This window comes from Pseudorasbora parva, chromosome 2 (genome assembly GCF_024679245.1).
Source record: "Pseudorasbora parva isolate DD20220531a chromosome 2, ASM2467924v1, whole genome shotgun sequence".
NCBI lineage: Eukaryota > Metazoa > Chordata > Actinopteri > Cypriniformes > Gobionidae > Pseudorasbora > Pseudorasbora parva.
Genome location: NC_090173.1, coordinates 20,788,348 through 20,804,714, shown reverse-complemented (window position 1 = coordinate 20,804,714; position 16,367 = coordinate 20,788,348). Strand labels below are relative to the sequence as shown.

Below are 16,367 nucleotides of genomic sequence, written 5' to 3'. Positions count from 1 at the left end.
TCATAAAAGTGTTTTAGAGTCAAACCTCCAAGTTACGTACCCCGCATTTTTTGGTCATAAACTCATTGCAAGTCATCTCAGCTGAGAGATGTGTCTCAGAACCCTTTTTGAGAACTTTCTGCACATTCTGACTGAGCTCAGCTCAAAAAAACTGAAAACCTAGAAACACTTTGGGGCATCCAAGACATGTTCAGAGTTGATTCAGCTCAAAAACGGCAAAACCTAGAAAGCATTGTTGGATGTCATGGAAACCTTTATAGTCAGAGCTCAAATATTGCTAAACTACATAGCATTTCAGCTCAATTTTTGCAAAGGACCTCGGTTCAGTGACTATGTGGTTAACTAGCGGAATTTGTTTCATAATAGACAAATTTTGCAACATCGATACTTGAAACGTTACACTAATGAGCTGAACTGAATCAAAGCCGAACTGACTTGGGCTGAATAATGACACTGCTTTAAAGCTAAATTTTAAAGTGTACATAATTGATTCTGTTATTTTTCTGGTTATCCCTGTGAAGCTGCTTTGAAACAATCTGTACTATACAAAGCGCTATAAAAGTAAAGGTGGCGTTACAAACTACAGCAACGTTCATGAACTAGACATTTATTTTGACAACAGTACAAAACATTCATGACAATAAAACCTCAGCAGACAAACAAACTCAAGTCATACTCAATCACAAGTAGAGTCTTACAGTGGCTCACAAACATAAATGGTTTGCCATGCCCTTAAGCCACAGTCACCTGTTTCTCCCTCTGACCTCATTTAAAGTCTCCTATAAACCCTCGTCATCCTACATCATAGGTGGGCCAATACATTACACGACCCATCAGCTAGTGTGGGAGTGAACTGGCTATCAGGGAGACATTGCACGCTGTCCAGACATGTCCGGCTCTTAATGCACTTAAAGTGCATAACTGGAGCAAGTTATGTAGGTTCCAGAGCTCCAGAGTATTAACAAAAGATGGGAGAAACAGACTAATTCTGGAAAGACTTGCTATCATTGACTCTTTCCTTTCAGTCTTCTTGTGTGCAAGCTCTCTCCACCTCAGCGATTGTTTTCGGGGTGTGTGCAGACAGGATAAGGGGTCCTCCATGGTCTCGGATCACCACGTCGTCCTCGATTCGCACCCCGAGACCCCGGAATCGCTCTGGACATGAGCTGTCGGCCTCACTGATGTACAGTCCTGGGTTAAGGGAGCAAGAGAAGAGAGTTTAGAGCTTCTGTTTTGATGCACAAACTGATTTTGGAGTAGAGCTCGAATGCTAAGAAGTAGAATGTTACTTTGAGCTGTGTGCAAAAGTCCAAAGGTCATTATAGTGATACGTCTGTGGTTTATCAGTATCATCTAGCGGGGTCCTGCATGAATGCCCTCAATTCTAGATCGCTAAATTGACCAGATCGCTCCGATTATAAACACCTCAAATGCCCTTGCAGTGTGTTGCAACATCCATTCAGATGACATTTCTTTTTAACTTTAGTTGTATGTACAGCTAGACTGTAATTTCTGTGTATGACTGCAATAAAATACATTAATTAAAAATATCATGTGTTATTTACTATGAATTCTATTTGTTACACTAATGTTCAAACTTTGGGCTCATGAAGACATCACAAACATGCATTAACTGAAAAATACAGTCGAAAACAGTAATATGCAATATTATTACTTATAATTAGTGTTACACATTTGTAATTCATTTTTTAAGTTTTTACATGAATACTTATATTTTATTTCAGCTTCAACACGAATGGCTTTGAGTTTTTATTTTAAAATGTGTTTTCTTAATTTGTAATGGCAATGCCTCATTTTCAGAAGTCATTATTTAAAAACACCGTTACCTCGGCCTTGTCCTTAAGAAATGATTTGAAATGTTCAAATTTGCTACTTGAGAAACTTTTCTTATTAGAAAATTTGGAAATGATTGTGCTGCTCAATGGACGGTGGAAATGATAATACCGTTGCTGAAATATTGAGTACACTTGCATTACAAGTCACTTTCAAGTCCAATTTTGGTTTTTAAAAATAGGCAAAGGAAACACATTTTTTAGAAACTTATCAGACTGTTGTTGTTTTGAGGGATGAAGGTTACGCCATGCATGAAAAAGCCACATCTGACACAGGCACATAAAATTAGAAGGGTAGAATGGGGAAAATAATACAAAACTGAATGGCAATTTATTATTGTGGATGAATGAAGTTTAAGGTGCTGATCTGATCGTAAAGTCCATTAGAAGCACCTACAAATCAATGGAGGTGCAGCAGAAAGCAGGAGATGAAACTTCATATGATTATCTTAATAATCTGACAGCTAGAAAGCATTGATTTAATAGAAAGTTTGATTTGAAACAGACATGTTGCATTATAACTGCGGTATTTGTCGATTACATGTTTTGTGGGTGGAGCCTACCTCGCGGCAGAAAATCATAATCTGGATAATCTGGGAAACTCTAACTTTAGCCTGCTAGCATTAAAAACATACAATCCCACGCCTCCTCCAAAACACAAGAACACGCACAGATTGTTGGATCGCCGCATGTGTCATTCACCGGAGACTTTAAAAAACTTGTTAGGCTAATATAAACTCGCAACTGTAAGAAAAAAAAAAAGTCGGATTTGTGAGATAAAAATGTTTTAAAATGTAAAATGTTATTGTTTTAAATATTATTGCCATTATTGCTAAATAATATTCTTTAACTGCAAGGCAAATACATTATGCCCCCTATGAACTGCATATATGTGAATATTATGCTGATCTATTGTTTGCATTAAATTTAAGCTTTAATAGAAAGGTAATCTTCGCAGGTTTCATCAGTCCAGTCTAAGCATGACAACCATAAATGCCTACATTTAACTTTAAAGGGTGTCTTCACAACAGTATACTGTAAAAATGAAGACCATATTTTTTTTGCATTCCGGTTCTGACATCCAAAGGCACAACAAATTTTTTTCTCTTATTCTGTGGATATCACCCGTTTTCCTCCACTTGTTACCACGGTTTTTCTGCCACCACAATGCACATGCAGCTACTGTGACCTGACATAATTGTAAAAAAATAAATAATGAAAGTGATCTGTACCTGGCTCTATTGTGATCACCATGCCAGGCTGCAGTGGTTGTGAACGGGACAGCTCAGGGGTGTCATGAACATCCATGCCGAGGTAGTGACCCACGTGATGGGGGCAAAATTGCCGAGCAGCCTGGAAGGGGGGGAAAGAAAAGACCAGATGTATATTAAGAAAAACAAAGGAATAACTTAGGGCATGTAGTGTGATCAGTCACAAAACTCTTAACTGGAAAACTGATTTAAAGTGAAATAAATGCACCCCTATATCTCCACAGTCACTATGGGTTTAACTGACCAACATGTCGGTTTGATATATTTTGTAATATATTTATTTATCCAAATATATTAAACCGACATGTTGGTCAGTTAAACCAAAGTTTAACTGTATATATATATATATTGTTTGTTTGTGTGTGTGTGTGTATATATATATATATATATATATATATATATATATATATATATATATATATATATATACACACACACAAACAAACAATATAAGACAATCAAGAATGGCAAGAATCACATATGGTCAACTTTGTACTTATTTAAAATTAAGTTTCACATAACCCTTTCACACAAGGACTTAAGTCCCCCTTACCCTAACCCCTATTATACTATTTTAAAGTTTCCTAATTTAGTTTCAGAGGACTCCTACAACAGGTTTACATGCATCAAAAGTCAAGAAGCGGTTTCGTTTTCTCATATATTACACATCACCACAATTTTCAATGATTCTCAAACAACTCGATGGATGAATCAGTTTCTCTAAATCCCTCCTTTCCATGAGCCCACTCAACTCTGGTCAGACCGCCCAGTCTGTTGTGATTGGTCTACTGCGTACAAAAAAACTGTTACCACAACTGACTTCCAGCTCCATTCAGGAGGCTTTCTGTTCCTAAAGCTCAGTGATTGTACACACGGTAAAGACAATAATGATGACACTGGAATATCTAGTTATTCAACCTGCACCTTGAGCAGGACGTTTCTCAGTGAGACGTTTTCAACAGTAATTCCTCACCATCAGGATTAATAGTGTATGTGTGAGTGTGTGTGTATGTGGGAACTGTATCAGCAGCTTTACTTTATTTTTACTAAATATAGTAAGAATGACAGACAATCTGCATTAATAGACACAGTTTTAAGAAATACTGCAGCCCAGAGCTGATTTACAGTAGTATTTCGTTAAGACAGTAATAACGCGAGTTTGCCAGTTAAACCTACACAATATGAAACACAAAAAACACATTGTAGAGCGCAGAATTTTCTCACCATGATGCTATCCACTGCAGCGTTCAAGGTTTCCCTGGTCTCTGGATGGCATGTGCGCACAATTGGACGGGCAATATGCTCATCATGATGTCACAACGAAACGGCTTATGACTTGTTTGAAAAACGATTAGTTCCAGTTGACTTTTGACAGACAATAATTTTATATATGCTGCACTTTCAGATTTAAAACTTTGCAGGATGTTTTCATTCACTTAGAACTATGTGACACACTACATGAAAGATAATTTTCAAAAATCCATAATGGGGCAATCTAATGCATGCCAATTGTTGTTTCAGTCTCAATTCGTTTTGCTGTTGTTGTTCTTCCAGTGTTTCAAGCTTGTGGACAAACTTATAGGTGGCAAAACCTTCAAAATGACCACTTGCGAGCTTGAACATAATCTAGCTGTGCATGTAAAGTACGCACATACTGTGCAAATTAAATTCAGGTCATGGACACAAACGTAAAAACTAAAGATTATTCTTGGCTTTGAGAATGATGGTCACATTGGATGCATTATTGTGTTCAAAAACAACTGCATTGAGCAAAACAAAATGAAGCAAAATGAACAATTATCATGTAAGACATGATACTCAATAACAAAACATGCCCATTTACATCCATACACAGATATTGAAAACAGACCAAGACCAACAAATAAACAGGCAAAAAAATATATATATATATATATATATATATATATATATATATATATATATATATATATATATATATATATATATATATATAATAGCTGCATTTAATAAAAGTAAAATAGCTTTTTAGAAATCTTGGCCAACTGAAAAGTATGAGCATGTGCAGCACTCAATACTTAGTTGGAGCTCCTTTTGCCTGAATTACTGCAGTAATGGCATGGAGTCGATCAGTCTGTGACACTGCTCAGGTGTTATGAGAGCTCAGGTTGCTCTGATAGTGGCCTTCAGCTCTTCTGCATTGTTGGGTCTGGCATATCGCATATTCCTCTTCACAATACCCCATCGTTTTTTTATGGGGTTAAGGTCAAGCGAGTTTGTTGGCCAATTAAGAACAGGATACCATGGTCCTTAAACCAGGTCCTGGTTGCTTTGGCACTGTGTGCAGGTGCCAAGTCATGTTGGAAAATGAAATCTGCATCTCCATAAAGTTGGTCAGCAGCAGGAAGCATTAAGTGCTTCCTGGCATACGGCTGCGTTGACCTTTGACCTCAGAAAACACAGTGGAACAACACCAGCAGATGACATGGCACCCCAAAGCATCACTGACTGTGGAAACTTTACACTGGACCTCAACCGATGTGTGCCTCTCCTCTCTTCCTCCAGACTCTAGGAACCTGATTTCCAAAGGAAATGCAAAATTTACTTGCATCAGAGAACATACCTTATAATCATTAAGCAGTCCTTTTTGTCTTTAGCGCAGACGAGACGCTTCTGATGCTATCTGTTGTTCAAGAGTAGCTCGACACGAGTGCGACAGCTGAAACCAATGTCTCGCATACGTCTGTGCGTAGTGGTTCTTGAAGCACTGACTCCAGCTGCAGTCCACTCTTTGTGAATCTCCCCCACATTTTTGAATGGGTTTTGTTTCACAATCCTCTCCAGAGTGTGGTTATACACTTTTTTTTACCACATTTTTTCCTTCTATTAATGTGATTGGACACATAGCTCTGTGAACAGCCAGCCTCTTCTACAATGACCTTTTGTGTTTTGTCCTCCGTGTGCAAGGTGTCAGTGGTCGTCTTTTGGACAACTGTCAAGTCAGCAGTCTTCCCCATGATTTTGTAGCCTACAGAACTAGACTGAGAGACCATTTAAAGGCCTTTGCAGGTGTTTTGAGTTAATTAGCTGATTAGAGTGTGGCACCAGGTGTCTTCAATTTTGAACTTCTTCACAATATTCTAGTTTGCTGAAATACTGAATTTGGGATTTTCCTTAGTTGTCAGTTATAATCATCAAAATTAAAATAAATAAATATTTGAAATATATCAGTATGTGTGTAATGAATTAATATAATATACAAATTTAAATTTTTGAATGGAATTAGTGAAATAACTCTTTGATGATATTCTAATTATATGACCAGCACCTGTATTATAATACCTTCAACAAGGAAGAACTCTATCTTAAGCACCGCCAGTAAACATTTTTCATCATCATCACTCTAGTCTTCAGTCACATGATCCTTCAGATATCTTTTTAATATGACGATTATATTATATAATATACTTTATTATTATTATTATATTATTATTATTAACAATGAAAACAGTTGTACTGCTTCATATTTTTGTGGAAACCATCATACATTTTTTAAAGATTCTTTAATTATCAGAATTTTTTTAAAGATTATGATTAGGGCTGGGTTTCGATTCAAATTTTAAGAATCGATTCGATTCTGATTCTCAAGATCTTGAATCGATTATCATTATTTAATTCGATCCGATCTTCGAGATTTAGATAAGTGTTTTTGAAGAAAGCATTTTTTTCCAGCTGTTACCTGAATTACAGGACTGTAGTTATGCAACATATCGATACTATTATAGACATTCAACTGCAAATGAATGGAGTATTGATGGTTGTAAAGAACAATCCCCCTTCCAGGCTGCTCTAGTCAGCGAATGCGCACTGTGGAGCTGTGCTGTCGCGCGCCGTCATGACAACGCAGCAATTACAACTTCCTTGGCAGTAAAGAGCTAAGAGTTAATGAGTTAAGAGCGCGCTGCAGTGAGAACGGCTGTGTTCTTCAGCACGGTGACAGCGGTATAACGTTAGGCCGTGTGTCCACCAAAACGTTTTTAGCCAGCTGAAAACGCTACGCGCTCAGCTGAAAACTCCTCGCTGTGAGTGCTTGAGAGCGTTTTGGCAGGCAGCGTTTTTTCTCCTCAGTTGAGACTTGCTTGTTGTTATGATACGGAAAATCCGCAGAGGTCTTCTAATTTCACAGATAGTTTGTTCCTGTATTGATTCTACATCAAATTGCAGATACAATGTGAAGTATTTGCTCTGGCATTTGTTTTAAATCATTTTGTTCCTTTATTATTATTGCTTGTTGTCATCTGATGACGACACGCAGCATGTGGCAGTTGGGCTGTGTTGTATTTGTCCCGCCCCTCCTCCACTGTGATTGGACGGCTGGGTGAAAAGTGACAGTGATGAGCGCTGCGTTTTACTCAAAGTTGAACGTTCTTCAACTCTCTGCGACCAGTAAAAACCGCTGAGCGCTCAGCGCGTGAAATACTCGCTCAGCGCCTCGGTGCGCTCCGGCCGTTCTAAAAACGCGGCGCTCTCATTGAAAACGATTGAAAACGCCAGCCAGTATTCTCTGTCCGCGGCGTTTCTGGAGTTTTCAAAGCTGCTATGTTCGTTGTGTTAATGTCCTTCCACCTCGCGCGCATGAGTGAATTCAATGACGCGGCAAATTAAAAATCAATGTAGGCCTATTATTAAATCGATCCTCTGTGTTACGGATCGATCTTTAGAAATTAATATGAAAATCGATTTTTTTCAACACAGCCCTAATTATGATTATCTTTATTTTCACTTTGGTCAAATAAATATACATTTTTTTTTAATTATTAACTAAAAATGTATTTTAAAAACAATCTTACTAACCCCATCCCTGTGATTTTGCTAATATTTGATTTAAAATGGTATTTGGTTATATTTGATTTGAGTAAATAATATCCAGAAAATTATCTTATTGGTGAGCTTTCCCTTTAAACCGCCTGCTTTTTAAAACCAATCAGAATACCTTCAGGGTGTCTGTATCACTGGTGCTTTGTGGGACGATCCTGAGCTCTTTAAGCTGCCGGGCCAACAGCGCGAGCATGGTGGAGTATATATAGTCCAAACTGACGCCAGGATTGCACTGGGACAGACAGGCCAACTGCACCTCCAGCACGGCCTCATACAGCTCTCTCTGGGGAGAACTGAACCTGGAGACGCACACAGAGTAAGGACTGGAGCGCTAATTGATTATTTACTAGCATGAATTTAAAGCTACGTTAGGCCTAAGACAATGAGAGTTCTGTTAAAAAAAGACTTACTTTCCATTCACCGGCCAAGTGCGTGTGATGTCGCTCACATAACCGAAATACTCACAGCCCCCATCCAACAAGACCATTTCTCCATCCTGAGAAAGAAAAAGATAGTAGAATATTGGTATAATATTTTTTGTTTTGTATAAAATGTGTATTGTACATTTGCTTTGTGAAAACCAAACTTGCACAATAAGCTTACAAACACACATACTGTTTAAGAACAAGAGAAAGAAAGAGAGACTTTATCTTATTGGCATTTATCTTTATCTGCTACAGACTCGCCCTCTTAGAAAAAAGCAGCAGAAATGATTATGAGTGTTTTTGGTACTTCACCTTCACTATTTGATTGTTGTTGATGTAATGAAGTGTGTTGGCTCGGTTTCCACCGGCAACCACAGGCGGATATGCCAGGAAGTTCGCACCATGAGCGCGGCATTCGAAATCAAACTATACAGAAATCCAAAAAGAGACACAGAAGAGAAAGGAAGAAGAAGGCAGAAATGTTAGTTAGCATGTGGGCTGGATACTAAAAATTTACTCTCCAAGAGCTTGCTGATGTAATCTTGGTTTTTGTTACATTTTCAGTTCTCAGACGCTCCATTACCTCTGTACTGCCCAAAGGCCAAACAATGGCAACTTTACAAAGTAATTCTACCCCAAAAATTACTTACAAAAACTTCTAAAAGGCTTACAAATAAATAACAGGCACATTCTGCTACAAATATACACAGATCAGGAATAACATTTTGATCACTGACAGGTAAAGTGAATAAAACGGATAATCTCTTCATCACGGCACCTGTTAGTGGGTGGGATATATTAGACAGCAAGTGAACATTTTGTCCTCAGAGTTGATGTGTTAGAAGCAGGAAAAATAGACAAGGGTAAGGATTTGAGTTTGACAAGGGCCAAATTGTGATGGCTAGACGACTGGGTCAGAGCATCTCCAAAACTGCAGCTCTTGTGGGGTGTTCCTGGTCTGCAGTGGTCAGTATCTATCAAAAGTGCTCCAAGGAATGAACAGTGGTGAACCGACGACAGGGTCATGGGCGGCCAAGGCTCATTGATGCACATGAGGAGCGAAGGATGGCCCGTGTGTTCCGATCAAACAGACGAGCTGTTGCTCAGATTGCTCAAGAAGTTAATGCTGGTTCGGATAGAAAGGTGTCAGAATGCAAAGTGCTTCTCAGATTGTTTTGTATGGGGCTGCATAGCCACAGACCAGTCAGGGTGCCCATGCTGACCCCTGTCCACCACCAAAAGTCAATCAAAATTCTTCATTTATTTAATCCAAAATACAGCAAAACAGTATTATTGTGAAATACTTTTAAATGTAAGTTATTCCTGTGATTAAAGCTGTATTTTCAGCATCATTACTCCAGTCTTCAGTGTCATATAATTCTTCAGAAATTATATAATGATTTGCTGCTCAAGAAATATTTATGATTATTATCAGTTTTGAAAACAGTTGTGTAAAAAATAAATTAGGATTCTTTGATGAATAGAAAGTTCAAAAGGATAGTATTTATCTGAAACAGAAAACTTTTGTAACATTGTACTACCATTCAAAAGTTGAGTCGGTAAGATTTTTGTCTTTTTTGGGAAAGAATACATTTATTCAGCAAGGATGCATTAAATTAATCAAGTGACAGTATAGACATTTATAATGTTGCAAAAGCTTTATGGCTAAGGGCAAGTTAAGTTTCAAAACTCTTTAACTGAAATCCTGTACTATAACAATCGCTGCTTTTGTACTTTTGCCTGAACTGTTTACTTGTGTTTATCTCCTATTGTACAACTTCTTATACTTAAAATGTTGTTCATTTAAATATCATTGATCAATAAGTAATATGTGATTGTGATTTCGACTTCAGTGAAAGTTACATTACTACACCATTATAAAAGATGGTTTTAATGAGTAAGTAAATAACAAAGACTTTTATATTGAAAGGCAGAACAAGGCTGTAAACAATAAGACTCATCTTACAAATGCATTAACTAACGCTGCCATGGGAAACCCCTTCAACTGTTAAAAGGACAAAGACATTCAAACTAAATTTGTGATTATGAATATAAGAATGACCAGAAGAATATCATCTAGATGCAGGTAATGCACTCGTTTATTTGATCTCTCGCTCATAAGACCATAATTCTCTACTCAACATAATACAATAAGCTTAAGTAAAGCGACTCAACGTTGCTTCGTTACTAGTTTTAAAGTGTCGCTTTAGGATTAGTAATGAATGCTTGGTCACAACTGTCAAACTATCAACTTTAGACTTGAATCCGTAGCGGAAGGAAGTAGTTCTGAACAAAAGAGGGTTTTTAAAGACACTCCATTGTTTTTTCATATTTTTTTACACACTTGTGATGTCAAATTGTTTTATAAACACAATATCACACTCGTAGCCGTGCGATATGGCTCTATATCACCATTTATGACAATTAATTCTGCCATCGCAATATTTATGATCATCCTTAACTGGGACAGAAAAAACTCTTGGAAGTTAATGAAACACCAATGTAACAGAGTACAGGTTGCAAAATACATTAGACTACCGTGTTCAAATTGACTGTTTGCACATGCAATCATGCATTTAGTCCCTTGGCTCACCTTTGCATAGAGAACTGCCTCATCGATGTCTCCTCTTGACATGGCCATAGTCTTCTTAAATGCCTGTAGATAAACGCATAGCTCAATATATTGCATTTGACACAACATAAGTTACTGTTATTAGGGATTTATTACCTGGGCAGTGATCCGTCCTGCCTCTTTCATCAAAGCGACCTCTGCTGGGCTCTTAATGGCTCTGAGGGAATGAGTGAGAGGTCGGAGAGACTTTGTCAGCTGTCCTCCTTCCAATATGGGGCGCACGTGAGTTTGGTGTAACTGTGGATGGCAAGGCTGAGAGCTGTCATACCATATAGTTCCTCCTAAGAGAAGGAGAACAGAGTAAAATACTGATGCAGATGTTAAGTTTGAATGCATGTAAATGTAGATCTGTTTTTCTTTTACCTTTTATGCTTTTTAGTACCACACCCAGTTCCTCTGTGCTGTGCACCCGCTCCAGACCTGTTAAAGCAGCTGCTCCGTCTTTCCCAGAGCGAGGCCCGTCCCAAAGCTCTCGCGCTGGGTCTCGTCGGAGCACAAACAAAACAGCCTGGTCCGGCTTACCCGATCCGTACATCACCAGTGCGCTGTCCGGCTCCATAATTCCTGTCAGGTACAGGAAGTCCTGGTTCTGGTGGAACGGGTAAGGGATGTCATTGGACATGTAGCGAATGGGATGCGATAGGACGATGACAATGTGGGAGGAGTTTGAAGAGGCTCCAGAACCTGTTAGTCTTTCTGCCTGCATCTCGATCAGAGACGCCAAGCGCTGCCGACGGAACTCAAACTCCGTCTGGGTAAGACCTGGTGTCACCTCACCTATGAGAGGACATTAAACAACCCAAAGCAACCTATTTTATTCCTATAATGTGATGTACACTACCATTCAAAGAAAAAAAAATACTGAATGCATCTTTACTGAATAATATTTTATTCAGTAATGATGCATTCATCAAAATGAAAGAAAATAAATTTAATATGCTTTAAAGGGTGGTTGCATGCAATTTCACTTTTTTAACTTTAGTTAGTGTGTAATGTTGCTGAGCATAAACAGTATCTGCAAAGTTACAGCGCTGAAAGTTCTATGCAAGTTCAATGCAAACGGAAATATTGTATATTATACTTTTATGCCTGTCCTCAGGCATTCATGGGCCAGCAGAGCAAAGTAAGTCAAACTAATTCCTATGAAAGTTAAGCTTTTAAAGGCATGAACTGAAAACGCGCCAGAGTGAACGTGCTGTCAATCTATGCCGCGGACGCATATACCTCAGCTCTCATCATGAGCTCATTCATGACTGTCAATGTGACTCCTGCAATGTTTTGGGCTGTGAGACTCCCTCAGCGGCTAAATCACATATTGAACAGACACGTTCAGTTTTAAATTGTAGTGTCTGTTCTCTAACTGAACTCATTTTATGAAAATGAACGCAATTGCGGTGGGAAAGTGAAAGTGATTCAGTAATATAGTAGTGGTGGCTTTGAGAGTGGCCTCGTACGGCAGCGAAGCATTCTGGGAATTGTTGTCTTTCATCCCCATGAGACAAAAATACTTTTGCTTTCTTTTCTCAGTCTAGAAAGCACTAAATAAAAAATTATTTCACATTTCTACTACATTTATGACCCAGTTTAAATACAGATTCATCTTCCCAGCGCTGAAGTACTCCTTTAAAATCCCCAAACTTTTTAACAATAATGTATTTTGAAGTGAAACAGTATATTCAATGACAAAAAAAATGTAAGATGGGAATTGTATTTTATTAATTGTGAATTAATTGGACAATGAAAATGGGCATTGTGTATCATTACATTTAATCTACATCAAACTACAAGATTTGTAAAGGCTGACTACAGCAGTAAAAAACAAAGGGCTAAAAACAACATAAAACAAGGGCTAATTAGCTTTTGATTCTATAAATCAATAGCCTGCATGGCATAAGAGATATCAACCCCAAATTTCAGAGGGGGAGCAAGTTATTGCATTTTGGTAAAAAAACAATTCAAGCACCAATATGAAAATGTTGTCCGAAACTGATAGCAGATAATTCTTTATACTTGAGAGCTAAAACTGATATATGGGCCGATAAATATAAATACAATTTTTATATAATTCTTGAGAGGCTGATTAAAAAACTAAAGTCTCTCCATTAAAAATCATGTCCCAAGTATACGATTATAATGTTCTCATTATCGATCTCATTTTATATGACAGACTTGCACTGCACATGTTGCACTTTTTTTGAAGTGATTTCAATCATATTTCAAGCAATTTAAAACTATCATGGTGAACTGTGTGCATCTGAAGTGTCTCCACTGAAGGAAATAATCCATTATTTGTTGTTATTAATATATCAGTCAAATGTTCTTATCGGGCCAGTAAGATCGGACCCATTTTACTTCGGCCAATATATCATCCATCCCTAAAGATTACCAAAAAAAAGTATTCTTCTTTGGTCTAAAGATTATCAGACCAAAAAGACCAAAAACATACATTTAAAAAGTCATAAGGGTCAGTTTTGATTTCAAATGAAAAGTGAAGTGGAGACCAGTCTTGGTTTCTCTCACCATGTCTGATGAGGTGAGGGTGTGTGTACGGGCTTGGCTGTCCCAGGTATCTCAGAGGAACTTTCTTGGTTTTCCATCCCCCTGTTTTCACAGACACATTCCTGCATGAACACCACACAGACCCTGTACAACAAAACAAAAAACATAGTTTGCAACCCGTTTTACTTCCGTAATTTGATGTACACTACTGTTCAGAATTTTACTGACCCCAAAATTTTCGTTGTTAACTTTTATGCTCACCAAGGTTGCATTATTTTTAAATTTTAAAACAATTTAAATTTAAAATAACCTTTTTTTTATTATTAGAATACATTTTAAAAATTTAATGTCAAAGCTGAATTTTCAACTTCATTACTCCTGTCTTCAGTGTCACATGATCCTTCAGAAATCATTCTAATAAGATGACTTGATGTTCTGTATTTTGACTTTTGAAGTTTCATTTATTCTAAATAAAATAAAAATGTATGTAAAAAAAAGTATTAATATTGATACATTTAATGCATCCTTGCTTATTAAAAGTATTCTTCGTTTTTTTTAATCGTACTGACCCCAAACTTCTGAATGGTATTGTTTATCTGAGTGAAATGAGGAAAGAAAAGTAGGGGCAAAACATTATTTATGTGAAATAAATTTGATTGTGAAGAGATTTACCTGCATGACTCTTCAAAAAAAAAAAGAGAGAAATGCGTGTCCTTCAAACAAACACCAACAACAGTCAAAAAGGAAAGTTGTTTCAGATTATACCCGTTAACATTAAGACAATACAACGGGTCAACTTTGATGTAACATTGACTGTTGAGGAACAGAAGTGTGAACTACAGAATCATTATAATGATAAGGTTAGGGTGGTGATATCAGTGTAATTCGGTAACAATTTGACAAATAAGCAGTAAAAAATGCTTTTTTGTAAAACACCACTTTTGAAGAAGAAAAATGCGCATTGTTATGTAGTGTGAAGTCTGATGTTTGAGAAAATATAAGGGGTTACTAACTATGTCAATTCTTTCACAGTTTTTTAAAACATTAACTGAAATGTGTCTTATGGTGTGACAGAAAGAATTAAGAAAATAGGGATGGATGTCGCACCAAAGGACAACAGAAATGAACACTTTTGGCAAGGCAAGGTTATTTATTTAGCACATGTCACTGTGACAATTCAACATGCTTTACACAGAAATGGGAATTCAAATAATCAAAAGCAAGGAAAATTAAAACTGAATGAAAAGATATAGTCATATTTAAAAAAAAAAAATGTAAAAAGAGTAAAAAGAAGATTCATAGATTAATTTCTCATCTGGCTATTTTCACTGTGAGATTTTCCCATGCTGATTGTACTGTTTTACAACCAGCAGTGGTTTCAACAATTCTGAGACAAAATCTTACACGTGCTCATGTCATGGGCTTCAGTAACATGACCTTGAATGGGGTCCTTAACTAATTAAACTAGTCACTGGAATTGGTCGAAAATCAGGATATCACCGGAGGACATGGTATTCAGGGACAAAATGTATCAAGTTCCTAAGCTTTTAGAATTATATGGATGGAAAAAAATTATGGTCCTTTCCTAAAATAAGTATTTATTTTTAATTTGTAAATGCTTGAGACAGTCACACCATAGGACAATTTTGTGATTTGGCTCAACAACAACAAAACCAAACAACAAAAATGTATATCAAGATGTCCATGTAACACAAGGAAACGTTTAACAATTTACTGAATTTGAAATGACGACATAATAATTATATTTATTTTTATCTTGGGTTACAGTGAAAAACTTTTTTTTTTCCTGTTTGATTGTAACCGGGGTGGGTTTAAATAAGTTGTCTTCTACCCACTCCTTTTCAAGCAACAGTTGGAATTGTGATGTCAAAGTATGATGAATTTAACTAGTTGTACTGACTAATCAAAATACTTCTTTACTGCCTTTGTTATGTGTCCTTATATATTGACTGAAATAAAATAATTTAATTCATTTATTCATTCAAAATGCCATGTCACGTCAACATCCCATTTTATTATTTTGTGCATATTCATAAACATTCTAATTTGAGTTTTAAATGTGGAGAGAGAAAACTAACTAAAGGCTTCTAACTTCACACACAGCTACAATGTTCCTGCCATGTTATCACTACCCAGCTATAAATTAAAACAATACATTGTAATGAATGACAGGTCGACAGAAAAGTAAAGTGGTGTGCGTGCAGAGTTTTACCTGGCTTCCAGCGAGAGCGAGCAGCGTGCTGGACGGCGGCTCTCACTGCACCGCAGCTGGAGGACAGCATTGCCCCAAGTACACGAGACTCCTGCTCAGCTCAACTCTCACCATGAGGTAGAAACAACCGTGTGCATTAAAAACAGATGAACAGAAATTATTTCGGATTGTTAACCTAAAGGTAACATACTGAAGCAACAATGCACATTTAAGTTTAACTCTTTTTGAACATTTACTCATACAAATGTAAGCATGATCGCGTGGAAGGTGACTGTCACTTTGCTATGTAAGACTCCAGCACTCTGATTGGACGACTCTGTTGTGACAGTTAAAATCCGCGACTGTGGTTGATATAGGACCCTTTTAGTTTCTGTATTTTTTGATAGCGTTCAAGTGTTAAGTGTGTAATATTAGAACGCTCATATTACATGTTTAAATATTTTTCTTATTTTTTAATTCTGTTATTTGTTCTTACGTTTATTGTTGTTTTGTTGTAATTTAATTTCATAAATAAAAAATAATACACAGTTTACTCTCCCCAAATGTAGATTTATGGAAACCAAACAATACAAGCAGTTGTTGTAATAAAATGTTCGT

General features: G+C 37.0%; 1 protein-coding gene across 1 annotated transcript; it reads right to left on the bottom strand.

Moving 5' to 3' along the window:
- Nucleotides 1-587: 587 nt before the first annotated feature.
- Nucleotides 588-16,072, bottom strand: xpnpep3 (X-prolyl aminopeptidase 3, mitochondrial). Its single transcript, XM_067459462.1, has 10 exons — nucleotides 15,771-16,072; nucleotides 13,559-13,681; nucleotides 11,402-11,815; nucleotides 11,135-11,319; nucleotides 11,000-11,062; nucleotides 8,719-8,832; nucleotides 8,392-8,477; nucleotides 8,097-8,280; nucleotides 3,086-3,206; nucleotides 588-1,191 (listed from the first exon to the last, which is right to left on the bottom strand). The coding sequence occupies exons 1-10, from the start codon at nucleotides 15,838-15,840 to the stop codon at nucleotides 1,022-1,024; spliced, it is 1,530 nt and encodes a 509-aa protein (XP_067315563.1). The 5' UTR covers nucleotides 15,841-16,072; the 3' UTR covers nucleotides 588-1,021.
- Between the last annotated feature and the right edge of the window lie 295 nt (nucleotides 16,073-16,367).